This window comes from Eublepharis macularius, chromosome 13 (genome assembly GCF_028583425.1).
Source record: "Eublepharis macularius isolate TG4126 chromosome 13, MPM_Emac_v1.0, whole genome shotgun sequence".
NCBI lineage: Eukaryota > Metazoa > Chordata > Lepidosauria > Squamata > Eublepharidae > Eublepharis > Eublepharis macularius.
Genome location: NC_072802.1, coordinates 65729816 through 65757320, shown reverse-complemented (window position 1 = coordinate 65757320; position 27505 = coordinate 65729816). Strand labels below are relative to the sequence as shown.

The 27505-nt window shown below is 44.4% G+C and overlaps 1 protein-coding gene across 1 annotated transcript in view; it reads right to left on the bottom strand.

Annotated features, from left to right (window-relative positions):
* LOC129341006 (transmembrane protein 132D-like) overlaps positions 1-27505 on the bottom strand; it is a 440581-nt gene that overhangs the window by 132648 nt on the left and 280428 nt on the right. Inside the window, exon 4 of the mRNA XM_054995872.1 lies at positions 27148-27331. Within this exon, the coding sequence (XP_054851847.1) occupies positions 27148-27331 (184 nt within the window). The remainder of the gene's footprint in view (positions 1-27147; positions 27332-27505) is intronic.

The following is a 27505-nucleotide window of genomic DNA, read 5'->3' as shown; positions in this document are numbered from 1 at the left end:
TCCATCAGGGCAATGCTCTAGGATTGCACTGAAACTCTATGACAGTTTTAGTCGAATCCTGGAGTGTCGTCCTGATGTGATGACATCAGTTCGGGGTTCATGCTGGAAGTGATGTCACTCCAATGGAACAAGAGCAATTTTCCTGGCATTCCTGGTGTGGGGTCAGGGGGGTAGCCTGCTATAGCGGGATCCCTGGCAGCCCTATGACCCAGCTGTTGCCATACAGATTATCCTAAAAGAGTAGGAGAAGGCTGTCTGGAGAAGGCTGTTTAGTGTTATCTCAAGTCTAGCTCTAGTTTGAGTTTACAGAAAAGAAGAAATTCAAACCAGGGACCTCCCCTTTTCCAGCTTAGTCTCTTAGCTGCATGGCCCTCAATCTCCATGAAAAAGGAATTTGAGCATCAGGTGCATCACACAAGCCAATTTACTATAACAACAACAACAACATTCGATTTATATACCGCCCTTCAGGATGACTTAACACCCACTCAGAGCAGTTTACAAAGTATGTCATTATTATCCCCACAACAAAATGCTCTGTGAGGTGGGTGGGGCTGAGAGAGCTCTGAGAGAGCTGTGACAGATCCAAGGTCACCCAGCTGGCTTCAAGCAGAGGAGTGGGGAATCAAACCCTGCTCTCCAGATTAGAGTCCTGTGATCTTAACCACTACACCAAACTGTCTTCTTCTTTAGTCCCTGGGCTGGTTTTTTTTGCTAATCTCTGTACTTTAAATTCTATGGTACCCTTTCTCCTGTTCAGAGTCATGCCTATTTAAAACCAAACAGTTTACAAGACATTTCATCATTCAGACTCTCAAGGGTATAAAAATGCATAAATATTCACTCTTGTATATGATTTGCTAAGGGAAGATGAAATCATGATAGATCACAACCCCCAAAGTTAAGAATATTTAGCAAGCCTTTATAGTAATGTGAAGCTTAAAAACTGGAATGGGAGATTAAATCACTATGCCAGTAGATGGCGCTCAGCGTTAGAGATGTACAACCCAGGGGGGGGGGGGAGGAGTGCAAAATTTTGCTAATTTCTTTTTTTATTTTCCACCAAATTCTGACAGCTGTGTGTCTTCCAAAGTTCCCTTGAATTTTGCTTTGGGGGAAAAATTGTTAGCATATTCAACTATATTCTCTCTTTCTTGGAAAGCTGACGAATCAAACTTCTTTTCTAATATTGTACCTCAATAAAGCCCTCCAAACGAGCAGTTAATTTTGGATAGAGGGCACTCAGACATGTGCCTCTCCCCCTTGTGTAAGTCTAAAGGGATGCAATCCAGAAAAAAAATATGCATAATTCCAACGCACATACAGATGGGATTCTCAGATTCTCATATACGGTTTGCCCTCTACCCTAGAAAACATATTCTGCCTATTCTGCCTTAATTTGTTAGTGTCTGGCTGCAGAATATTGCCCCACTCTTCTCGGTGGTTAATGCATCAACATTGGCTCATTCAGGTCAACTGAGAATAGATCTGCCAACAAACCAAAGTGGTCACATGGACTTTCTTCGTCTGCAGAAAGAAATGCAGGAGCTGATGTAGCTCAAGAGCTATGAACATATAAAGCCAAAGGTGAGGAATCCACAATCCACTCTCGTATTTTTCTCCCCCTCCCCAAAGAAAATTTTCTGCCAGAGAAATAATTAAAACTCAAGTACACCGGCATTTGGGGAGGTAAATTAATGTTTTCTTCCTGCGCGCCGGCAGCAAGGAAAAGAATAAACAACAGACATTTCCAAGAGGAAAATAGGCACCTCAGTGCAATCTTTCTAAATCAACATTTCTACTTCTAACACATCTGGAATGTGCTAATTATAAGCTGTAATGACTTTTCTAAAAGGAAAGTTCTGTTGAGTTGTTTACAAAGCCCGACAGACAATGTGGCAGGAAGGTTTGGGATCATGTCCGGCCACTGTTGATGTCAGGATTTTGGGGAGCCCTCAGAGAAGACTCGTTTCATTGGCAGAAAATGGGGCATATGGACTGTCTGACATTTTTTCCAGTATTTTTGGATGTCCCATGAAAAGGGCTAATAGCAATCCTGTTGGAGCAGAACTCTGTGTGTCAATCTTGGGGGCTCAGCCAATGATAGAAGTCCTCTGAGGTTCAGTTCGAGTATCATTCCTCTTTCAAGAGAAATGAAACAATGAGTCTTTATGGTTGTTGTGTGTTTTCCGGGCTGTATTGCTGTGGTCTTGGCATTGTAGTTCCTGACGTTTCGCCAACAGCTGTGGCTGGCATCTTCAGAGGTGTAGCACCAAAAGACAGAGATCTCTCAGTGTCACAGTGTGGAAAAGATGTTGGCAGGTCATTTGTATCTACTCAGGAAGGTGGGTTTGGGCTGAGTCATCCTGTAAGAGTTTCCCAGAGTGTGGAATGCTAATGAAGGGAGGCTTCACTGTATCCTGAGGAGGTTCTTTTGCATATGGATTGGGGCTTTATGTGGACCTGCCACTGAGTAATGAGTCTTTATGTTCACAAGTCTTTCTGTGGACCTGCCGCTGTCCAAGAATCATCTTTGTTCATCTGTCGTGTTTACCCTGTAGGACCCTTTTTTGATCTTCCCTCCCGATGAATTTCTCCCATTAAAATTAATGCGCTTGTCAATGTTCTTTTTGCATCGACTGTATGTAAATGACAGGTAAGATATAAATGGCTTGGAAATGTTATAAGAATGGCACAATAGAAACATCAGTGACAGCAATAATGAGGGAAAGCAAAATAGCAGAAGATGACAATGTACAAACTCAAAAAGAAAAGCTCATATTTGTGCCTTACTGGAAGGTTTCTTGAAGATATCTAGCTGACTAGTATGAGAAACAGGAGAGAGGACTAGATGGACTACTGGTTTGATCTAGGTGGCCTCTTAGGAAGGATGAAATATTGGGAATTGCTGAAGGTGTTGATCAGTAGCACATTTTTATAAAAGAAACTGACATATTTGGACTTCAGACTCGACTAGTTAATAGCAGTCATACTTGCATTGTTTGGGCTGAGAAATACATCACAGAAATATGCCTTGACATTCTTGTGCATATATAAAAGGAACGAAAGCTGCATCGCAAATAATGATAAAAGATTCTTGGGAAATAATTGGGACCCCCATGTTAGTATTCACCATTTCAAGAGGAATGCCCTAGTACAATGACGAATAAATTAAATCAAACAATTAAACATTTCTGTAAAAAACAAAATATTTATCTAGAGAGAGAGAGAGAGAGAGAGAGAGGGAAAGAGTGACTCCTGGTGCCTCTGCATGCTGCACTTCTTTTGCTTAATTTTTGCAGCCTGGGAAAATGAAATGGTTTTGTGTTACTGCCCTGAAAGAGACTGAATGATCCAATCTTTCTCAGCGAAGACATGTAAGTCTTTAGAGAAGAAGCCAATTTGTGTCTGGATGAGTCCCTGCTCTGGACTTCCCTCCTCCAATCAAGCCCAAAAGAATGGCTAGGAAAATGCTACTTAAAAAAAAATCATTTCAAAAACTTCATTCATTTTTATTGAATTTGTTATCATCACCCGTGGTTTTTTGTTACTATATTCATTTTCATTTCCATTTGTTCTGACGGGAAACATTTGTGGATGTAAAACTTTGATGTCAGTTTTACATCTATAGATCTCTTCCCACTCTGGCCTCTTGAGCTCTCTAAAGCAGATGGCCAGAAATATCTTCCTGAGCAATGGAGTGAGAAGTGGCTGGCTAAAGCCTGAGGCTTCTTAACTCTTCTGTTGCAAGATCTGATGATTGGAAAACATCCATGTCAGTTTCATATCTCCTGATCTTTCCTGACTCGTCCTCCCTTCTGTCTCTTGAACCAGATTGCTAAGTGCCATTGAAACTGAGGAAATGAACGCCATTTGTTCATTCACAGCTTTTCTCATTACAATAACAAATGGGCTTTGGGGGCTCATCTTTTTCCAGTCATATCCAAATTAATTCACATCCCAAGAAGTGACTCACAGAAAAAATTTTTTGCCACCTCCGAGGATGCTTCCACATATTAAACCTTGTCAGATATTAAGAGTGAAATGTGGTTCCAAACTGAACTCAAAAAGAAAGTGTGCATTAGCTACGAGAACTTCGGAAAATACAGCTTGAGTGTTTTGGTTCACCAGTTTTGGCTATTTCCATAAACAGCATGGGTATCACAACAGATGGTTGGCCATAATCATTGTACTTCAGTGCAGGGGACAGGGATTTGGAAGCTGTCCCAAACCTCAAAACAGAGATTCTCTGTCATTTGCTCCCTGCTTAACTTTAGATTGGCTTCCCCAGTTTTTACACAGCCTAGTTCTCAGTCTGGGGAGAACATGAGATACGCCATGGTGTAGTGGCGAGAATGATGGAATTTGAAGAAGGAAGACTTAAGCCCCTCATTCCCTCCCAAGTTTACCCTGTTGCAAGGCTGTCGTGTGGATACAACAAGCCCCATACACATTGCTCTGATCTCCTTGGAGGAAAGGTGAGATATAAATGTGATTGCAAATTGCAGCACATCATTTATGCATCAAAATAGTTTGCGCTGTGTAGGAGAAGCGAGAAGGATAATGAGCATGCAATCTAAAGTAAGACTGTGCAGAAAGAATAGGAGAGAAAAGACTATCAGATTGTAACTGGAAGATAATGCAGTGAAAGCTTCTCAGGGAAGCGACTTGAGAGTTACACACAAACTTAGCAGAAGGAAGAGAGAGAGGCAGGGTCTTCAGAGACTTCGGGAGATACTGAAGGAGAAAGCATTCTCCCTGCCCATTCTGTGTTGTTCCAAAATTTTGCTCATCCTTGAGTTTCTGTTCTCTAAATTCCGGTTTAATGAGGAGAAATTCTCATTTTGAAATTGGAGTAGATACAATTTGCCACTCATATATATTCCAGAGGAGTGGACTTGTCCCGTCTGCTGCAGCTAAAACGGCAAAGGGCCGTGTGGCACCTTAATGGCAAATCAACTGACGGGGCAGAAGCTTTCTTGAGCCAAAGCACGCTTCTTCACATCCATGAAGGATTACATTTGGTTGGGTTACATATACCCACTCATAAAGGTGCAAACAGAACAAGGGTGATGGCGACAGTCCACCATAGAGCACAGATGACAACATGATCTAGTCAAAAGGGTAACTGGTCTGATTACAGAAGGTACGGACCACTCCTAACTGGTGCTGAAATAGCAGGATGAAGAACATGCCTGTCCCGATCCGGACCGTGGACATCGTGCGCCATGGTCTAACTTGTGTGAAGTTTTCCTTAGCCACAGATGGGAGTGTGTGTGAGTAAAGCACCTCTCTATTCCATCTCCTCTCCCCTCGCTCTACTCCGCCATCTGAGCTGGAAGCCAGACAGAGTCATGCCTGCAGCATGCCCAGTAACCTCCTTCTACCCAGAAGCCCTGTGGGGGTGTGGCTACACCCCATGAGAGACCAATAGCAGCCTTGGAGCAATCTCATCCTGGCCCCTCCCCTGACTTGCTGGCTCTTAAATGGCCGGCCACCACTGCTCAGCTGGCTGGCGTGTGACTCTTCAGTCGGCATGTCCTGGCCTTACTGAGCCTGCCGGATGCTGTGTTTGGGGCCGGAGGGTGTCCAGGAGTTCCCTGACAATATGTAAACCTGTCAGGAGGGACAATTCTGGTACTTTTGGTAATGAGCTAACCACTTCCTTTCCCATTAACTTCGGGTTTGAAAGTGCCCAATCTCTATATTGATTCTAAACCAGCCTGTTGTTTTTGATAAATAAATCATTATGTAGGCCCCAGAAACCTAATTAAAGGATTCCATGTTTGGGCCATTAGCAGATTCTATCGTGTGGCATAGGAAGCGTGATTATAGGTGGTTGTCGTTCTGCTGGCTGGTGTTTGTGCAGGAATGAAAATAATAAAAGCATACACTTGGTTTATATTTAGAAAAGAAGCAAGAGTTCTGTACTGAAGGAACTCCATACTCTGACAGGAAAGGAGGAGAGATAGATCCTAACTACCTATCTAGTCTAAAGATGGACATGGATTGCAGGGCAAGGCCTGCATCTCTGCTGCCAAGATGGAGGGAGGAGAAGGAGAGAGGTGTTGCCTGGAACAAAACCAGGAAGAGAAGGAGAGAGAGGGAGGAAGTCAGGAGGAGGAAATCCTGAGAATAGCAATCTGCATATTAAAGGACAGTCAGAGCAGTAAACAATAGTAAAGAGTAAACAGAGCGCCCTGACCTTTCTATCTTTCTAACTCTTTGGTTTGTCCCCCTCTGAAACCTGAGAAGAGGGACAGTGCTGGATCCTCCTCTTCCAACAGTTTCAACTGAAAAAGTCTGTTTTCATCTCTACCCTCGTGTTATTGGTGCCCATGGGTGCACTAATAAAACACTGCAGAAAAGCATGTATGGCTGCATTCAAAAGAATTTTGGAAACAGGATCACATGGCTCAAGACAACCAATTGAATTTAAAGGCATCCATATATATTGTTGATGCTTTAGAAATTTAAGTTGTTTTCCCTTCTCCGTGGGCAACCCAATAGACACCATGCATGTGAGAACTTTTTTGCACGCAAGAAAAACTTCTGGGCCCAGCTGTAGCACATCGCCATCAGTGTTCAGGAGAAATGATGGGTCCAGCCACCTGAGACGATTAGGTATTTGACCAGCTACAGTTTCATGAGATCTAAGATGGCAAAACCCACATTATGGCTATCCTAGTGAGCAAATTTGAATGTCCCAGTGCCATTCAAAGCATGTTTGAAACATCAGGGTGAAGGGAGGAGGTGGCATTTTCTGATCAATGTGAAGAGAAAATCTTTTACAAAATAGAATTTCAGCTGGACCCTAATTTGGGGGCATCAGCCGTCCTCGGAAGACATCAAGGAGGAATTCTGATGACCCAAACAACAAATCAGCATGGTGTCTGTGTCACCCACTCCAGTAAATTTTCTGCCTGCAGATTTCAAACATCTTTCAATGCTACCACGTATTTTCAAACAGTCAAAAAAGGACCCATTTGCATGCAAAGTGCAAAGCGTTTTAAACGCTTTCCTTTGACGGTATTCGGGGCTGACAGGCTTAGGAAAAATAAGTTGAGCATCGTAGAGAAAAGAAGTCACTTTGAACTGTAACTACTGTATCTCCAGGGTAATAATTTTTGTAGCGTTCCACTCCAGGGTGGGGATTCTGTAATGTTATGATAGAACTACTGTGGAAAGCAGTATGAGAAAAAAAAAAGCAATTTCCCCCTCCCTTCCTCTCGCATTTACATTTTTATCTATGCCTACCATTTTGTCTCGTTAAATGTCAACTTTTAAAATCATGCACTTTCTTCATCTCAGTGTTGGGTTGTGCCTTAACCTTCTCCCCTTCCCCCAAATGCCATCACTGAATAATGAACAGCAACTGAAGTTGCAAGAAGGTGTGGAAACGGGCCAAGGAGGCAAGAGAAACACGGAGGATGAAAAATAGTAAAGAGACCAGTAGCACCTTTAAGACTAACCAACTTTACTGTAGCATAAGCTTTCGAGAACCACAGCTCTCTTTGTCAGATGCATCTGACGAAAAGAACTGTGGTTCGTCAGATGCATCTGACAAAGAGAACTGTGGTTCTCGAAAGCTTATACTCCAGTGAAGTTGGTTAGTCTTAAAGGTACTACTGGACTCTTTACTATTTTGCTGCTACAGACTAACTATCCTCTGGATCTATGACTGAGGATGAAGTTGGAACCAGCTGAAGTTGCCTTAGGCCATCAGACCACCGAACTGAAAGCCAAGCTACAGGTGACGCCTGACACAGGTTGGATACTTGTCAGCTTCCCTCAAGTTTTGATGGGAAATGTAGGCGTCCTGGTCTTGCAGCTTGGCTCTCTATTACAGCTGCAAGACCAGGATGCCTACATTTCCCATCAAAACTTGAGGGAAGCTGACAAGTGTCCAACCTGTGTCAGGCGTCACTTATAGCTTGGCTCTGTTTCATCTCTTTTGGCTGGCATTGATTCTCTAGGGTTTCTGACCCAGATGGTCTTTCCCAACATCTGCTGCCATAGGTCCTTTAGCAAGAGTTGCAGGGGATTGAATCAGGGAACTTCTACATGCAAAGCAAGTGCTCTAATACTCATCCATATCCCCAAGGAAGTCCAAAGAGCCTCTCCTTCAACCTGGAAGCCGTAAGGCCAACTCACTCTGGGAACTCCTGAAGTCCTTAATGCCTCGGACTCTCTCCCAGAACTCCTACGTGATACTCTTTTTCTTCAATTGAATCCCTCTCCTAAAAGCCACTTCTGCCATGAATCTCCAGGGTTACCTGCTCCTACAGGGACTGGCTCATCAGTTAAGTCAGACTTGATTTGTCCAAACTCACAATGCATGGCTGGTTTTGCAAATGGAGCAGAAGTCATCTGCAGCTTGGAATGCAAAGTGAGATTGCGTGTATTCACTGTTCATTGTTCAGCAAACTAATACTGCCCTCCTAAATGAAGTTATGCCTGTCTAATCCCATTGACTGTAATTAATGAAGAAGAGTGTAACTCCACTGAGGATGGCACGGTAAGTGCCCAAATACGTGCATGAACAGAATATTTTACAAATTAACTTCTATTGAAACTCTTGTTGGTCACTGAGAAAAATGTGATCAAAACACCTGACTAAACAGCAGAATTGGGGGTGGGGGAAGTGTTGTCTCTATCTGAGTTGATTCTTTGGATTGTTATTGGTAAATACTTAAAGTTATCCTAAAAATGTCTCTTGTTCCTGGGTATCTTTTTCTTGGGAGTGGAGAGGCTGGTTTTCCAGGCATGTTCGTTCGTTCGTTCGTTCGTTCATTCATTCTGTAGCCTGTTCTCCCTGCAAACAGGCTCAGGGCAGGTTACAACAACATCAAATAATACACTGTAAGTAGAATATAAAATCACTACAAAAACATTAGTCTAAAAAGATAAAACCCAATAAATAATGCAAAACATTCAATGTCAGATATTAACAATTTCTGCTACGCCTGCGGCTGGGATCGGCAATTCCCAAGTGGCAATACGATAAAAGCACATATGCATGTGGCAACAGCAGCACACATGCAACAACCAGGAGAGAAGTGGTTCCAAACCAGGGGAGAACTCTCAAAAACAGATGAGGGTTTTTTTTCTACATGCTTGCAGAGAAAGTTCATCATTACTGAGCCGTTTCTGAATGGGGCTGAGGGGAGTTCATCCTCTACTAATACTCACAGAGTTGGAAACTCCTCTAGCTCACCTTCTTTCTTCACCATCTGTCTCCTTATTTTTGGTTGAGGCTATAAAAATCCAGGCTGCCCTGAATACCAACTGTACGGAAATCGAGAAGCAGAAACCCTTTGACCGCACCATGACGTTGATCTCCTGTTAAAGGAATTCTCAGCAGAGAATTCTCAAGGTTCGTGTTTAAGGTTTGTGGAGCACCACCACCAGACAATGAAGAAAGCGGTCAGGAAGAAAATTTATTTATTTGAAATGTGGTGCTGGAGGAGAGTTTTGTGGGTACCATGGATGGCCAAAAAGACAAATAAGTGGATTCTAAATCAAATCAAGCCTGAATCTCCCTAAACTGACAAAACTGAGGCTATCATCCTTTGGTCACAGCATGAGAAGACAAAAATCTCTAGAAAAGACAATAACGCTAGGGAAAGTGGGAGGCAATAGGAAAAAGAGGAAGACCCAAAATGAGATGGCTTGACTCAATAAAGGAAGCCATGTCCTCCAGTTTGCAAGATCTGCACAAGTCTGTTAATAATAGGACGTTTTGGAGGTCTTTCATTCATAAGGTCATCACAGCTTGGCGGATACTTGACAGCACATAGCACACCACCATTGGCTGATGAGGAGATCAACCGATATCACCTACTGGATCTAGTAAGTGAAAGAACAACGGACACTCGGTCTGGGCCTAGAGGGATGTTAATGACATCAATAAACCTTCTTGGCAAGGCTGGTCTTCAGCTCTAGTGAAGGAACTCTGGGCCCAAAAATGTTTCCCCCCTCCCCCCAAGATATCATGCAGTTCATCTGTTCGTAAGAGAACCCCACTTTGAAGCAACCGATGGCTTTCAGCAGAGCCACCCTTCCATAAAATCACCAGTCAGGAAAGGGCAGCAGCTCCGTGTTAGAGGATTTCCATTGCATGCAGAAGGTTCCAGGTTCAATCGTTTTATTTGTTTAGAAGAGTGGGATATAAGCACAGTTATTATGAGAGTTGCTGTAGTGTAGTGGTTAAGTGGTTGGGCTGCAAATCAGCACTCTGCTGGTTTGAATCCCACTACTGCTATGAGCTTATCAGGTGGTCTTGGGGAAGCCACTCCTCTCAGCCCCAGCTCCCCAGCTGTATTGCGGGGATAATAATAACACTGACCTTGTTCACTGCTCTGAATGGGGCACTAATCTATCTGGAAGAGCATTATATAAGGGCAGTTGTTATTCATGATCCCTTCCCCAGCATATCTTTTTGAGTGGTCAAAAGAGGCCTCTATCTCCCATCAGTGGAAAAGCTGGCAAGATGCAACCCTATGAACATATCCCTTAAAAGTAGAAATTGTTTAATGAGTTATACAAGATTCAGTCCAGTAGCACCTTAAAGACCAACTAGGGCTGATTCCACACACGTTGGATAATGCACTTCCAATCCTCTTTATAGATCATTTGGAACGGATTTTTTTGTGTGTGGAACAAAAAATCCACCTCAAACGATTGATAAAGTGCATTGAAAGTGCATTATCCAATGTGTGTGGAATCAGCCACGATTTCCACGGTATGAGCTTTCAAGAGTCAAAGCTCCCTTCGTTAGATATTTTGACTCTCAAAAGATCAGACCTTGGAAATCTAGTTGGTATTTAAGGTGGTCCTGGACCCAAATCATGGACCAACACAGCTACCCGCCTCAGACTATGAGCTATACAGGCAATGCTTCCTCTAGAACTGAGAGCTCCACTGGTAACTAGATAGTTTTCTCGTCCCAGTATAGGGTTCTAAACACTAAATAGTTGGGGTGTGCCCTGCAATGGCTGCATGATAAGAAAAACCTTTGCTTGCTTGTTCAGGCCGGCAAATGAAGCCTGCATGCCAAACACCATGTGAGGTTAGATGCAGTAGTCAAAGGGAACAGGGCGTTCACAATGGTGGCATTCTTTTTAGGCAAGGTTAAGAGAACATAAGAACAGCCATGTTGGATCAGGCCAAAGGCCCATCCAGTCCAACACACTATGTCACGCAGTGGCCAAAAAACCAGGTGTCCTCAGGAGGTCTGTCAGTGGAGAAGGGACACTAGAAGCCCTCCCACTGATTGCCCCCCCCAAACACCAAGAATATAGAGCATCACTGCCCTAGACAGAGAGTTTCATCTATACCTTGTGGCTAATAGCCACTGATGGACCCCTGCTCCATATGTTTATCCAATCCCCTCTTGAAGCTGTCTATGCTTGAAGCTGCCACCACCTCCTGTGGCAGTGAATTCCATGTGTTAATCACCCTTTGGGTGAAGAAGTACTTCCTTTCATCCATTCTAACCCGACTGCTCAGCAATTTCATTAAGTGTCCACGAGTTCTTGTATTGTGAGAAAGGGAGAAAAATACTTCTTTCTCTACCTTCTCTAAACCATGCATGATCTTGTAAACCTCTATCATGTCACCCCTCAGTCGTCGTTTCTCCAAGCTAAAGAGCCCCAAGTGCTTTAACCTTTCTTCGTAGGGGAAGTGTTCCACCCCTTTAATCTTTCTAGTTGCCCTTTTCTGCACTTTTTCCAGTGCTACAATATCTTTTGTGAGGTGTGGTGACCAGAATTGTACACAGTATTCCAAGGTTGCCATGGGTTATCAGGTATTTCCCCCATCTCTTTGGTGTTTTGGTCTCAGAGTTCAAATTTATTGCACAGACCAGCTATTTAAGGGGGGGGGGGCAGTTCTGATAATTTTTCTATTGATAATTTTCTATTTCTATTCTACTTTGAACTGCCTCAACCCACTAAAATGCCAGCTTCAACCCCTGCCAAGCAGGAAACCTGTAATATCCCACTTCTGGCTAATCCCTGGCTTTGCCTACAGACAAATATTTTTTTAAAAAAATTATGTTGGCAACCTCTCTCGATTAATTCCTCTCTCCAGGGAAAGCCTGCCTCGTCAGCTTTATCAATTTAAAAGCTTGTTTAAGCCGTATTTTGCATTTTTTAAGGCTAGATTTAAAAAGAAAACCTTTCTTATTTTATCTCTGCACTGCAATTTAACATTGGTTTTTGTGCCTGTTGTATAGAGCTTGCTTTTAATGAACTTGTTCTAATGTTGCCTTGTTTTAAGCTATCTCACAAGGCCCTAGTTTGAGTCACGAGGTGGCCCTGAAATTAAAAAAAAAGATGAATAAATGCCAGTGCCCGCCAATTAAATGTAGTCAGAAAATAACTCATTGAATTGACTACTCTTGTTACTGCTTGTAATCTCAAGGAAATCAAATTAATTCTACATGAAGAACGCCTTTTTTTAAAAAAAAGCAAAGTGTAATTCTAGATCTCTGGGGCTCTGGCTTACTTGTTGCCCAATTATCCAATTATACACTTGTTCAAATCCATTTTGGGAAGATTGTCAGGGCTTGTAAATAAATAATTTCAAAAGGTTTTAATCCTCCTGAAAACTCAGGCGGTCCCGTGCCCAAAGAACACAGAAGCCGATGACAGGAGATCAAGGAGAAGAGGGTTAGTCTCCCCAGTCCCCGTCCCACTTAGTTGCGATGGTGACCGGAGTGTTAAGATATTATTAAAATCTAGTCATGCACTTTCAGATACGGCCGAACAGAACACTTGACCATGCCTTATGGAACAGCCAGTACTATGTATTTTTAAAACACCACATATTTGCTTTAAAAATGAATGCAACTCTTTCTTGAGGAAATTACTTGGGTGATTACAAGGAATCACAGTGGAGGTTACATACTAGAAATCGTACCCCCCCACACACAAGTATCCTCCTGCACAATTTCCTAACATCTCATGCCTGATTTCCCTTTTCCCTTTAACTGGTTCTCAGCATTTAGTTCCTGCTGGAGCATAGCTTTCAGTAGGTAGCCATACTGGTCTGCAGTACAACTTGAGATTGCTGATGCTGAGTTCATTCACAAATTTAGAACAATGGACCCCCCCCTACCCCACCCAGGACTGAACAGGGATATAGGATTCTTATCTCACTACAGATGCTAATTTCCTGCACTTTCTCCCTTGCTCTAATCAACCTGATAACATTTTGCATTGTACCTTTGCATCCTGACTCCCTTCTATGCAATGCCCCTCCCACCTGAGAAGACTCAGGCATCTCCATTCCTACTTGTAGAGGATGGAGAGAACTTGAGTCTCACAAGCGTATACCCTGGAAATCTTTAAGGTGCAACTGGAACACTTTTATTTTTTTTAGGATTTCTTTCCTTTTTTGGCTATTTTAAAATGTCATATTTTTTTTGCATTCCTTAGGAGTTTTCTGCCTGAGTAGAAGCACCCACATTATCAATGGGTGGCCTTGCATTGTTGTTTCCATTGTGTGCACAGGCACCAGCAAGTTGACTTTGAGAGTGAGAGCCAAACTACAAGTGATGCCTGACACAGCTTGGACACGTCAGCTTCCCTCCAGTTTTGATGGGAAATGTAGGCGTCCTGGTTTTACAGCTTGGCTCTCCATTACAGCTGCAAGACCAGGACGCCTACATTTCCCATCAAAACTGGAGGGAAGCTGACAAGTGTCCAACCTGTGTCAGGCGTCACTTGTAGCTTGGCTCTGATTCATGAAACTGCCTTATGGCGAGTCAGAATATTGGTCTATTAAGGTCAGCATTGTCTACTCTGACTGGCAGGGGCTCTCTTGAGTCTGAAGTGGAGCTCTTTCACAGCACCCCACTCTCCTTTAAAACAGAAGGGGGGGGAAATGGCTCTGCTGAATGGTTGCTATCTTTGCAAGGGTGAGAGTCACTCGCCCCACAAAGTATTGCCATCAAAAATGCAAACAACGCCCCCCCCCCCCCCAGGTTTCCTCTCTCTGTGTCAGCTCTTGACCAGGGGCAACTGAGCACGTATGGAGATGAGGTACAAGACCTGAGAAAGGTGAGGACCAGGGTTAGAAAAAGCACAGCTGCATCAATCCGTAGGCAGAGTCTACTGTGGGCTGGAGATAAAAAAGGCCCACCTTTAAAAAGCAGGACAGAATGAGAATATGAGCAGCAGGAAGAGAGGGGGGTGAAGGATGGGAAGCTCGCCAGTGTGTGACTGACGTGGTGGTGAGGATAGACTTTGGTAGATAAGACTGCTCTTTCTTCCTCTATTCGGTGACTTGGCTCAGGGCAATGGACAACAATGGACAGAAAGCTCCCACTATTCTGGTCTAAACGGCTTGCCATTCTCTCCTGATGGTCCGCAAAGGCAAGGCCAGCTAATGTTTTAGGATTTCTAAAGCAGTATGAGCCATCTGTTGAGCGACAGACAGACAGACAGACAGACAGACAGACAGACAGACAGACAGACAGACAGACAACAGTGTGTAAAATCCCACCCAGCTTGTCTCCTGGAGCCTGAGAATTCTCAGTAGTCAAAACCTAGCTTACGCATACCCGCTTGAAAGAACTGGGTGCATTCATGATGGTGTGGAGGAGATTAAGGAGAAACATGATTGCTGTCCCTAAACAGCCAAAGGACTGTCATGTAGAAGATGGAACAGACTTGACATCCATTGGTCCACGGGCAGGACTAAAACTTATGGGTGGAAATTACAAGGAAGTCGATTTCAAGAAAAGACGAGGAGCAACAGCCTAATGGTAGGTGCTATTCAACAGTGGAACAGATTGCCACTGGAGGCAGTAGACTCTCCTTCCTGAGAGGTCTTTAAGCAGAGGCTGCTTAAAGGGATGCTGTAGTTGCATATTCCTGCACTGAACAAGTGGTGGGATTAGATTAGCTCTGAGGATCCTTCCAAAGCTGAAGCTCCAAGATTCTAGCGTTGATGTGATGAATGTGATGTGTGGCCATGCTCTTATTTCGGTCCACTGGTCTTTGCTGCTGTAGAGATAAAAGAATTCCCCTGTTCTGTTCCTTTATTGTAAAAGAATTTTGCCAAGCAGCATGTTCCTGTCTTCCTAAAGTAAAGTTTAACTAGGAGGTTTTTAGAATGCCTTAGCTTTCCATTCCTTTTGGTCATTCGCGTCTTTCCCTATTTATGTCACCAATACGCACACGGAGAGTGATAAAACACTGCAAAAAAGCAATCATGAAGCAAATGTATGTACAACTACACAAAGAAATCAATGAGATTCACTCAATGCCATGTGTGAATCAAGCATACATGCATTCCTGTGCACTAGTAAAACACCACACAAAAGAATCTTCATACCACTGTATGTACAACTACACCAAATTATTTTTCTAGCGTGCAATCAATGTACACTTGGATATGAGTAAAAGGGAAGGGATGTAAATGAACTAGCAGACCGAAAGCTGCACCAAGTTGCACGGGCACGTACTGAAAATGTGTTTGGAAAATGGAGGTGTTCTCAGGCACTGGATGCATTTCAGCAGGGCTCATTTTGAGGGGGAACGCGCAGGGACGCAGTTCCGGTAGTTCTTCAAAGAGGTCACATGTCAGGTGCCCCTGCCCATCTGACTTTTGGCCATTTTGGGCCCGTTTTAGCCTGGATTTGGCCCAAAATGTCCAGGATCAAGCCTAAAACAGCCACAATTGGTCCCAAAATGGCCAGGATTGGGCTTCTGACGGGTGGCGGATCACTCTCCTGCTCAGCAGCGGCCCAATTCTGACCATTTTGGGCCCCTTTTCGGCCATTTTCAGCCCCTTTTGCCATTTTGGGCCCAATTTCGGCCCTGAATGGCCAGGATTGGGTCCAAAACAGCCAGGATAGGTGATGCCAGGGGGTGTGGCATATGCAAATCAGCTATGCGAATGACACTTCCGGTGATGGCAAGGGGTGTGGCATATGCTAATGAGTTATGCTTATGAGTTCCTGCAGCTCTTTTTCTACGAAATGACCCCTGCATTTCAGAAATGACCAGGCAGATCAGAACTCCAAAATCCAGGAAGAAATCGGGAGGAGGAGAATTTTGAGACGATCCCTGCTTAACACGGAAGGTAGGACATAGGCTATCTCAGGTTGTATCCTCTCAAAGATCAAACATAGTAGAGATGAGGCCTCTCTGCTGGCTTGTGTTCAAGACCACATCTCTGCTCTCCGGTCCTTTTTCAGCTGGGTTGCTGGGATGCAAGTCACATCTAGGAGTCACCCATTCGCAGACAACGCCTCGTATCACATCTAGACAACTCTTCCCAACTTCAGCCATAGTGACTGACTATGCTGAAGAAATGCCAGCTCTTTCCAAGCAACATGACATCTGCAGTAACAGACTACCTTTTCACAGAACAGAAAGAGCGAGCCAAGTAACCCCCTTTGCAATGCTTTATGTTGAGTGCACACCTTTCCGTGTGGTAATCACTAAGATTATTTGGGTGAAAGTGGTCATAATGACTGCAAAATGCTCCTGAAATACTTGAGAGAAAAACACCGTACAGGAGAAGAACCAGCAGCTAACATATCAGCAGTAACCATAACAATAAAAGAAAAAAAGGCATTTTTTTTAAAAAGAAAACTTCTCTTAGCAGCATAGGTTTAAAATGGACACCTACATACTTCCATTTTCATCCTTACCTGAAGTGGTCTCTTACTTCTAGAACTTATGAATATACTGCATTTTGTAAACATAAATACACAAAAGCCAGCATCCCAGTAACCCAACTGCCACTGCTAGGTAATCAGAATTATTGTAAGCCCCTGGCTGGACAGTTATATAATAACTCACCTAGGGTGAAAACATCTTTCTAGCATTAAGCAGCTAAAGGTTAACTTGTGCGCAGAGGGAGAAGGCTTTTTAGATTCTTTGCTTCACACAGTGTTTGCTTACTCAATTGACTTGCTGGGATATGATTTTACAATTGTCTCTTAACAACCGCACACCAAACAAATTTCTGACAGCAGCAGCGGCTTGCGTGGGGGTGGGGTGGCTCAGGGCAATCCTCCTTCCAATTTCTGAGCAATGAAAAGGGTATGAAAGATGGGTATTAATTGCATAGCTTGGGGTCCCACATGTCTTGGGAGCCTCCCTCCCCAAATCCTTTAAGCTTATATTTCCAATGGTTTCTGGTGGGCATGGAAGCAGCAACGCCATCAAACTTCACTCTGCTGAAAACTTGCACTCCAGAGTATCCAATTTTCTTGCTCCCAAAATTTGTGATTCTGTTATCTGCTTAGAACTGAGTCTGATAGATCACAATGTATGGTTGCCAGCCAACGATCGAGAAAGAGGATATGAACAGGGGAAATACTAGAGTGCCATGCCACTGTGGTGACATCATTTCCGGTTATTCAGAGGAAGTGACATCACGCTTGATGTCACTTCCACCGAATAACTAGAAATGACATTGCTGCATTGGCATGACACTCTAGTATTCCCCTTGAACGCTTCGGTAAAAGTTTTCCTGGAAGAGAAGAAAAAAGGAATGTGCAGTGGGAAATTATATTTAAATTATAATTGTAGATCCTTATGCGATTCCTAATGACTCCTAGGGAGGCTTGATGTCACTTCTGGGTTTTCTTGGAACTGATGTTATACCATCACTGATGGCCACCCCTCCATTTCCTCTTGTTTCCCATTAGCTCTTAGGCCAGACCTGGCAACCCTACTTACAATTAAAACAACAAAAGAAAAACTATTAAACCAGAAGTTGAGCCATTAAAACATGAAAAACAAGCCAGGGCATAGCAACAGTATAGAACACACATTCAGTGGCTTAAAATGAGATAGATAAATCAGTCCTCAAGCTTAAATCAGCTAAAAGATATGAAATGTCTAGCTAAAAGTCTGCATTAAAAGGAATGTTCAGCTGGGTTCCTAAAGGAAGATAAGGTAGGCAAGTCTCATGGGGGAGGGCACTCCAAAGCTGCAGTGCCACCACAGAAAAAGCCCTGCTTGCTATCCATCTCACCTCTGCAGGTGGGGGTAAAGGCAGCACAGCTTCAGATAGGGTTGCTAGCCTCCAGGTAGTGGCTGGAGATCTCCCGGAATTACAACTGGTCTCCAGGCCACAGAGATCAGTTCACCCTGAGAAAATGGCTACTTTGGGGGGTGGGGGGGTGGAATTATGCCATGGAAGGTCCTTTCCCTCCTCAAACCCCACTTTCTCCAGGTTTCACCCTCCAGATCTCCAGGAATTTCCCAACTTGGAGCTGGCAACCCTAGCTTCAGAAGAGGACCTCAGCTAGGACGCCAGGTACTATAGCAAGAGATCTCTTGGCCTGGAAACAAGAAGGCGGGGGGGATTCAACATTGTACCAGCATGCAATGTCACTACTGCAAGGTGCAAAACTGCAAGTGACATCCATCACATCAGCACGAAGCGCTAGGATTCACACAACACTCTATTGTTTAACCCAGTTGTGGTTGAATCCCACAGCATTGCCCCGACATCATGACATCACTTCTGGGGTTGCCAAATCTTTTGTCCCCACCCCGTAAATTCTCCCAACAGGTGCCAGCTACGGCAGGCCACCTTAATCTTAGGTGGACAGAATGGGAGGAGGTGGTGCTCCAGGTAGCCAGTCGGAAGCCATTTAGGTCCTTAGAGATGTAAGAAGCAGCACTTTGAATTGTGATCGGAGACAGCTGGGGAACTTTTCTCTTTATTTCTTCTGTTCCATGTTTGGGCCCAAATAATAACCACACACACGTGCGTACGTACACACACACAGACACACACACACACACAAACCCACCCCTGGAACAGAAGCTGAAATTACAGCCCTGATTTCTTGCCTAAACGAATCCCCCATTGCCGTCTCCACACATGCTTAATTGAGGTCTGGACCCTCTCCCCAGCACAGCTTTAATTAGTAATGAGGTTAACTTTCGATTCGTGTTGATTGTACTGTAAGCAAACCTCCCTGGTGCATTCATTGAAGGGGGGAAGGAGGAGCTAATCAATAGACACCCTGCCAGGGAGCAGAGGAGGGGGAAAAAATAGAACGAAATGAATTCCAAATAGAGATTTCGACTCAAAAAGATGGAAAGAACAAAAGTTCCACTTCTCTGTAGAAAAAGAGAAAGCTCTTAATTTGGCTCTACAAGCAGCTGGCCTGGCCTCGTTTGCCAGGAACCTTAATTATCTCAGAAGGAATGACGTGAATTGATCAAGTCTGAATTGTTAATAGAGCCATCAATGCCAGGATATCATGGCCAGTTGTGTGGCACAGGCAGACTGGAAGCCCTGAGAGATTTTCAACATGGAAAGAACGAAAGAGGTCGTTAATGCTAGGAGGACTCCAGTCACCCAGTAGAATTGATTGGTAGGAGGACAGACAAAAGAAACACTTCTTTATACAATAAGGAATTAAGGACTTCGCAGCCATAGGATGTTGTGACAGTGACCACCTTAGATGGCTTTGCAAAGGGATTAGACTAGGTTTGCCAACTCTCTGTTGGGAAATTCCTGGAGATTTGAGGAAGGTGGAGTTTAGGGACCCAGCAGGGTATAATGCTATAAGTCCATCCTCCAAACCAGCCATTTTCTCCAGGCGAACTGATTTCTGCAGTAATTGCGGGAGATCTCCTGACCCCAACTGGAGTTTGACATCCCTAGATTAGACACATTGATGGAGGGAGGTATCTAACAACTGTTCTTGAGCAGAAGAGCCTCCAGGTTCAAAGGCAGTGTACTTCTGAGTTCTAGTTTCTGGGGACTCATGGGAGAAATTGTTACCTTCATGCCAAACTGATGAATGTCCAGTGGATGCTGGTACAAAGGGTCATGGCTCAGTGGCAGACCACTAGCCTGGCAGGCACAAGATTGGCATCTCTAGTTAAAAACAAAAGGGGTCTCATGCAGCAGGTGGTAGGAAAGAAAGACCCTTCTTGCCCTGAGAACCTGGGGAGCTGCTGCTATCTAGATAATAGTCGGTTGGACGGAAGATGGCCTCCAGCAGCTTTAGAATGCTGGACTGAATGGGACCACTGGTGACCCTTATGTCCTTAAGGACTTGCTAGAAGGACTTACATCACGGCTGGCAAAATGCCTGCCATGGGAATGTTGTGTGCGACAAGGATGTGCCGGTTCATTATCGGGGCTTTTGGAGAGCTGTGCTCCATGTCTTCATGGGCCATCTGAGGCCATGCACAACAGGCCAGTTTTGTCCCTGCTGAAGAACTGTCACCAATGAGAGGAAAGGAAGGATAAAACGTAGTAGACAGTGGATGGACAGGGTTTCGGTCTGCACTGTTCCCCACTCCACCTTCATTCCACTTTAGTAAGGGGAATTTCTAAAACTAATGCTGGAATTAGAGAAGACAACATCTGCTGTAGCTCTCAGGTGCTTGAGCCCATTTGTCATAGAATCATAGAATCATAGAGTTGGAAGGGGCCATACAGACCATATCGTCCAACCCCCTGCCCAGTGCAGGATCAGCCTAAAGCATCTCTGACAAGTATTCATCCAGCCTCCTCTTGAAACTGCCAGTGAGGGGGAGTTCACCACCTCCCTCGGCAGCTGATTCCACTTTTGAACTACTCTGACCGTGAAAAAGTCTTTCCTAATATCCAGCCGGTACCTTTGTGCATGTAATTTAAGCCCGTTGCTTCAGGTCCTGTCCTCTGCTGCCAACTGGAACAGCTCTTTGCCCTCCTCCAAATGACAGCCTTTCAAATATTTAAAGAGAGCAATCATGTCCCCCCTCAACCTCCTCTTCTCCAAACTAAACATTCCCAAGGCCCTCAGCCTTTCCTCGTAGGGCTCAGTCTCCAGACCCCTGATCATCCTCGTCGCTCTCCTCTGCACCCTCTTGATTTTGTCCACATCCTTTTTGAAGTGGGGCCTCCAGAACTGCACACAATACTCCAGGTGTGGCCTGACCAAGGCAGTATGGAGAGGGGCTATGACCTCCTGCGATTTCGATGCTATTGTCCCCCCCCCTCCCCCATGTATTATCCATGTGCATATTGGCTGACCATATCAAAACAGTGTGACTGATGCCATCACAGGCAGGATTCCACCAAGACCTTTCTAAATTGTGTACTGCCGATGTGCAGGTGCGAGTGATCCTACCCTCTGGTAAACCATCACCTAAAGAAACTCTTCATACAACTTTATCAAGACGAGCTCTTTCGCTCTGTTCTATCAATGTGCGCGTGCACATCTGTAACATGGAAAGAAAGAAGACATGAATGAACTGAAACGGGCATCAACTGCACACGCACAATAGTATATGTCACATTTGGAGATTTGGGGGGGGGGGACCCAAAACCACGGAGGGTTCCTCATGCAGGCAGTTCCAGTTCAGAAAGGAGACAAAGTAAATCTGAGCTCCAAAAGCTGGGCCGGAATCCAAATAAGGATTTCAAAAGCATCCCTATATGTAATTCGATTGAATTTTTATGGTCCTGGCCCCTCCCATCAGTGGTAGAGACACGGGCAAAGCATATAGTGAAATAGTCAGGGAATGTACGAAATGCCATGCCAACATGTCCTCCAATTCAGAATGACGAACCATTTGTTCTAAACGTTCAAAGCAGGCAGCTATCATCATTCAACTCTATCTCTAGTGGCTGGACGTGATTTATCTGAGCAGAGCATTCCTTTGCAGACGGTAAATTTGACCTGAACGTCCCCACCACGATGTGTTTATCCACTCCTCAATGTTCCTATGTCAAGTTTTATCGCTGGCCGACTATTTCGGACAGGATTATCCAAGAGTCGAAACATCAGAGTTGCTGCCATTTTGTTTCACCTTTCAAATCTGAATAATCTGCAGGTCAGAAGATTGAAGAGAATGCAAATATGGGACAGGAAGGCTGGCAGGCAGCACAGGGAGCAGAAGATCAACAAAGTGGCAGTTTTGCACGAGAAAACGAAATGGTGTCAAGCAGGCTTCCACGAGTGGCCTGCCCAGCGAAACATGGTGGTACATGGCAGCTCAGCAGGGGTTCGATAAACTTACTTTGCTGATTGCATGGAAATGTGTTTCAATTAGCCCCAGAGGGAGTAGGGTATAAAGCCTGCTTGGCTGATTCACCTGCTGTTCCCAACAGCCAGAAGGGGCCTTTTCTAGAATCGAAGAGTTGGGACGGCTTTTACGTGCAACCTTGACCATTCTCTCAGGAACACAAAGCTAGAGCACTCCTGGCAGACGGCTGTCCAGCTTATGCATGAAAATCTATAGAGAAGAAGACACCCCCTGCCCGCCGAATCAGATTTATTGTCAAATTGCTCTCAACGTTAGCAAGTTTCTCTTGACCTTCATCTGAAATCTACCCTCTCCTGTAACTGAAGCACATTTAATCTAGTCTTGCACTCCACAATAGCAGAGAACGAGTCTTTACTCTCCTCCATGTGAGAATCCTTCGGGTTTTTAAGAATGTGGTTATGTCTCCCCTCCATCTTCTCTTCCTCAGGCTAAACATACCTTCAACTTCTCATAAGACTTGTAACAATAACAACAACATTTGATTTATATACCACCCTTCAGGACAACTTCACACCCACTCAGAGAGGTTTGCAAAGTGTGTTATTATTATCCCCACCCACAACAATCACCCTGTGAGGTGGGTGGGGTTGAGAGAGCTCCAAGAGAGCTGTGACTGACCCAAGGTCACCCAGCTGGCTTCAAGCAGAGGAGTGAGGAATCAAACCCGCCTCTCCAGATTAGAGTCCCACCGCTCTTACGTTTATACATCTAGATCACTGAGAAGAGTTGAGAGACGGAGTCCTCGTGGAAAGTAGTTTCAACACCAGCAAGAGAACTGGGAAAGCTGGCAGGAGGTTTGAGTAGTAGTAAGTGCAGACTCCCAAATGGGCCAAAAAGAAAGCAATAGAGCTTTTAAAGGAGAGAAGATCGTCCATTCCCAGTTGAAACAGGGAGACTAGAGAGAGGATAAATCCCTGGTTGGGTGTGGTGGCTAACTGCCTGAGGAGACCTCCAGACTCAGTTGAGGACTGAAGGGAAGCCCTGGTGTGTGCAGAGAAGGGGCTTGGGGTACTAAAAAGAGGGTACCAGCTTTCTTAAGCCCAAAAGTGAAGGGAAATACTAAAAAGAAAGTATACTCAAGTGCTTGGGGCAAGAAACCAAGGAAACAGCTAACAACAGAAGCCTTAAGTAACAGGGAGGAGCCTAGAAACTGAAGTTAGTGTCTGTTCTGAATGTTACCTCAGTGATCTAGATGTACATAAGTAAAGGAGGCAGGACTCTAATCTGGAGAGCCAGGTTTAATTCATCTCTTCTCCACTTGAAGCCAGCTGGGTGACCTTGAGTCACTCACAGCTCTCTCAGAGCTCTCTCAGCCCCACCCACCTCACAGGGTGATTATTGTTGTGGGGATTATAATAACGCACTTTGTAAACTGCTCTGAGTGGCCGTTAAGTTGTCCGGAAGGGTGGTATATAAATCAAATGTTGTTATTATTATTGTATGTTGAATTTTACCTCAAAAAGCATAAACTCCTGATTTCACCTAACCTTTCTCCATTAATGTAAACAACCTCCTTGGTTATTTTTGAGTCTTAAAAACTTTATGTAATTTTGGTATATTTTTTAAGTTAGCTTGATCCTCCTGTCTCATATACTATTTTGGGTTGAGGTTCCCCCCTCTTTTTTCCTTCATTCTTAAAAACTCTGGTGCCATTTCTGTGGTTTAAGGATGAGGGAACATCATAGGAGTAATAGAAGTAACACAATATCTCCCTTCAGCACTGAAACGCTGAAACTTGGTATTATGTTTCGGACATGATTCTTGGTTTGAACTTGGCGAAAGTTCTTTCAAACGCTGGAGACTGGAGGGCTTGACAGCTGCTGGGGCCATGGCTAAAGGCTGACTGCAAATGTGCAGCTCCATCACCATCACCCATCTCCTGACAGCTAGGGTACTGGCTAGTATTGCCAGGCAGTGCCTGGCAACCAGCAGGAGGATTTGCGGGGGCAGCATCATGGGAGATTTTTAAAAATGCAGCCTCATGGTAAAACCATAGAGTTTCCAGTAGTTCCTAGAGCTACCCTATGTTAATTCCCGTAAGAACATTCAGTAAGTAGAAAAGCCTGCATTAAAGAATTTTCTTTCTCCTGCCACCTCTCTAAGCCACGGCAGGTGATGGGATACGGAGGTGGGGGATCCCCTACCCCACTGGGCATTTGGCATCCCTAGAGATGGCATCCACCACCTATTCTGTGCAGCTCAGTGATGAGAGCTGAGATATTCCTTACATCCCACCTGGCCAGTCAGTCACAAAAAAACTAGGTTTGGTAGGCAGGCAAACACAGCCAAGACTGGTAAAGCCTAATAATGACTCGGATGTTTTTGTCGGCCTATGAGTTTAGAGAAAATCGATCGACTGCCAGGTCACTAGGATGCCAGCCCCCACCTTTTGCTCCCTGGTCCAACTCACCTGGCCGGCAGAAGGAAAGGGGAGGGGAGGCAGGCCAGGAGACACCAGAGCACATAGTGATATGATAAGCACACGCTGGGGGCCCTGATAGTGCGTCTCTGCTTGAAAAATCAGAAGCTATGAAGTCTCAGTGGGGCCCGATTTGGCACCATGGACATCCTTGGGGCCTCCAGAGTGCACATGAGCGGAACCAGGATTGGGCTCCTGGCCTGTCTAGTGACCCCTATCTGCCGCTTTTCAGGAAAGGGGGGCTGGCGTCCCTACAAGGTAACCACAGTCCCTGTGGAACGAGAGAATGTCAACTCCCAGGGAATCCTTCACTCTGCAGCTCTGATCAGCCCTGTGCAAGGAACAAGGCAATACATATCCCAAGGTTTCTGGTTTCTAGCCCTGACACCTCCTGGCATTTGAATTCTCCGGGTCCTGAATGGAGACTGCCGTTTCAGGTGTATTGTGTAATCTGGCTCATAAGACAAGAGGAGATTTTTGTTTTGTTTTTTAAAAGAAAAGAAATATTAAAAAGTGTAGCAATAAAAGAGAAATACAATAGTGTTTGGTGTCATAAAGCACCAAGGCAACATCCAAGCAGCTCTAAAGTTGGTAAATTACAGTAATGGTCCTTATCAGCTCCATGAAGTGCACAAACCCTTCTCCATCCTTGACTAATGGCATAATAATTAACTGCCTGTCACTAGGCAACCACACAGCCTCTATTATTTTTCCCCCTCCCTAAACACTCGAAGATTGATTTTTTTCATATATCCTTTTCTTTTTTATAAAATTGAGTGCTAAATAATAACATGTGTCAATATTTTCTAATAAATGGGTCTGGGAGCAAGCTCCGAGCAGCCGAAGCCTGGGAAGATTGTAAACCTCCTTCCGCCAGAACAATAATTTGGGGCCAGAGAACACACAGAAGGCATTGTTTCCTAGGGGGCTGAGGAACACTCAAATGAGTCCAAGGTCAAAGAACAGGGTTGTTCATAATGAAACTCCTTCGTTTCTCCCTGGTTAGAGAGTTATCCTCGTGGGCGGCGTAAAGCAAAAGGAGTATTTGACGATATAACAGGGTTTTCCCATCTCTTCAATACTTCCCAATCTGCTTAAAAGAGCAATGCATTCCATTTCCCCATTGTCTGCTCTTCTTCTCAGTGACTCTCAGGGAAATTCATGCCATTCGTTTCCTAATTTACATAAAGAGAGAGTGATGTGCTAGACTGTCCCACATCAAACTGCCAGAGAAGTAAAAAAACAGAACACAGAAATGTAGCAGCTAAGGGAATGGTTCTAGCCTAGTTTTCCACTTGAGAGTCTAGTTTTCAATAAGCAAGGATTCTTCCCTCCGAGAATACAGAAAAAGTCAACAAAGCATCCTGCCATCCAGAAACAGGCGTCTTACCTTCTCTGCTGAATCAGTGGATTCCCACTAAAGAAACAAACCGCTTGTCAACCCTTGACTGAGGAGGCAACAATAATCACACCTATTTCAATGATAAACAGGCTTCCCCCAACCCAGTGACTTGTGCTGAGTCAGGATCACTTCCAGGTAGACAGGCAGGGATCGCTTTGGCCATAAATGAATAATCTAAGCATGTGCGGGCAAGCAGACTCACACGTTTTTATAGGCTAATCCCTTTTGTGGATGTGCACGCCTTAGCAATTCTACTGGATTCTCCAAACCACTGACAGAGGAACTGGGCACGTGGACGCATGAAGCTGCCTTATACTGAATCAGACCCTTGGTCCAACGAAGTCAGGGTTGTCTACTCAGATAGCACCTCTCCAGGGTCTCAGGGGCAGGTCCTTCACACTGCTGGCTATCACGCATTACCTACAGCCTATTTCTTCCGCCTTTTAACTGGAGATGCAGGGATTGAACCTGGACCCTTCTACATGCCAAGCCAATGTTCTATCATTAAGCCATGGGGTTGTACAGCTGTGTTTACTTCCAAGCTCAATGCCTGCTGCCGGTATCAGCCTTGGATATTTTTCACATCCTGGGACGCACACACTTGAAGGACCGCTTCTTCCCACGTGCCAATCAAGATACGACCAGTGTGGCTCTTTCTATTCACTGTATAAAGACAATGCTAACCAGGTCTCCCTCCTTCTGGGCTTCAGCGCCCGCCTTTTAGAATTAGCTTCTAGGGGATATGAGACAAAGCTGATTGTTTGCTCAGTGTTTGCAGAAGCTTGGAAACTTAGCTTTTCTCAATTTGCTTTAATAGAAAGTTTTGCTTTACAGTCACACTCTGTGTGCCTGCGTTGTGGTGTTTGCTGTTCAATGTTTTGGGATTTGGATTTTTGATTTTTTTAAATGCATACCTGAGCACCACCTGGAATGAAGGGAAGTCAATAGAAAAATTCAGTAAAACAGACAGAAAGGTCAAATTTTTGAAGGTGAATCTCTCTAAACATTCTTGAGGCTGAGATTTGTATTACCTTTCTTTCATGGAACACTAGGGAGTTTACACAGGGTGCCCACGTAATCTCCCACCTAGGCATTGATCAGAGTCCAGCATGCTTTGCTCAGCAAGGTTATTACTATATCAGGCACTTTCAAAATGATGCCCCATAGAGTTTCAGACTTTAGAAAAGATCGTTGATAACCATCTTCATTCCAGCTCAACGTGCCTTCAAATAGAATAAAAAAATGTTTGTCCATCGCAATTTTTCCAAATTCAGATGGCGAAGAGATTCTCTTACCATAGCCAGTGGAAGCAAGCCAACCAAATCCTTCTGGCTTATGTAGATCTTGGAGATACCGAGGTCAGATGTCCTGTCTCCCGGATATTCAACTTGCCAGGTAATAAGCTGGGTCTCTGGCAGGTCACTAAGATCTTCAATTTCAAAATCGATTTGCATGATCTCAGAAGGAGGAGCATCCGTGCTGAAGGAAAAAGAAAGGAATGATTTGTATGGTGAGTAAACCAGTTGCATCAGAATTATTTATTTCTTTATTTACAAAAGGTTATCTACCAATGCCAGCCACTCCGGTGGCTATTAAAAGCAGAACGTTATAGAACAACCACAAAAACAACTGAAACCAAGAGTAGAATAAATA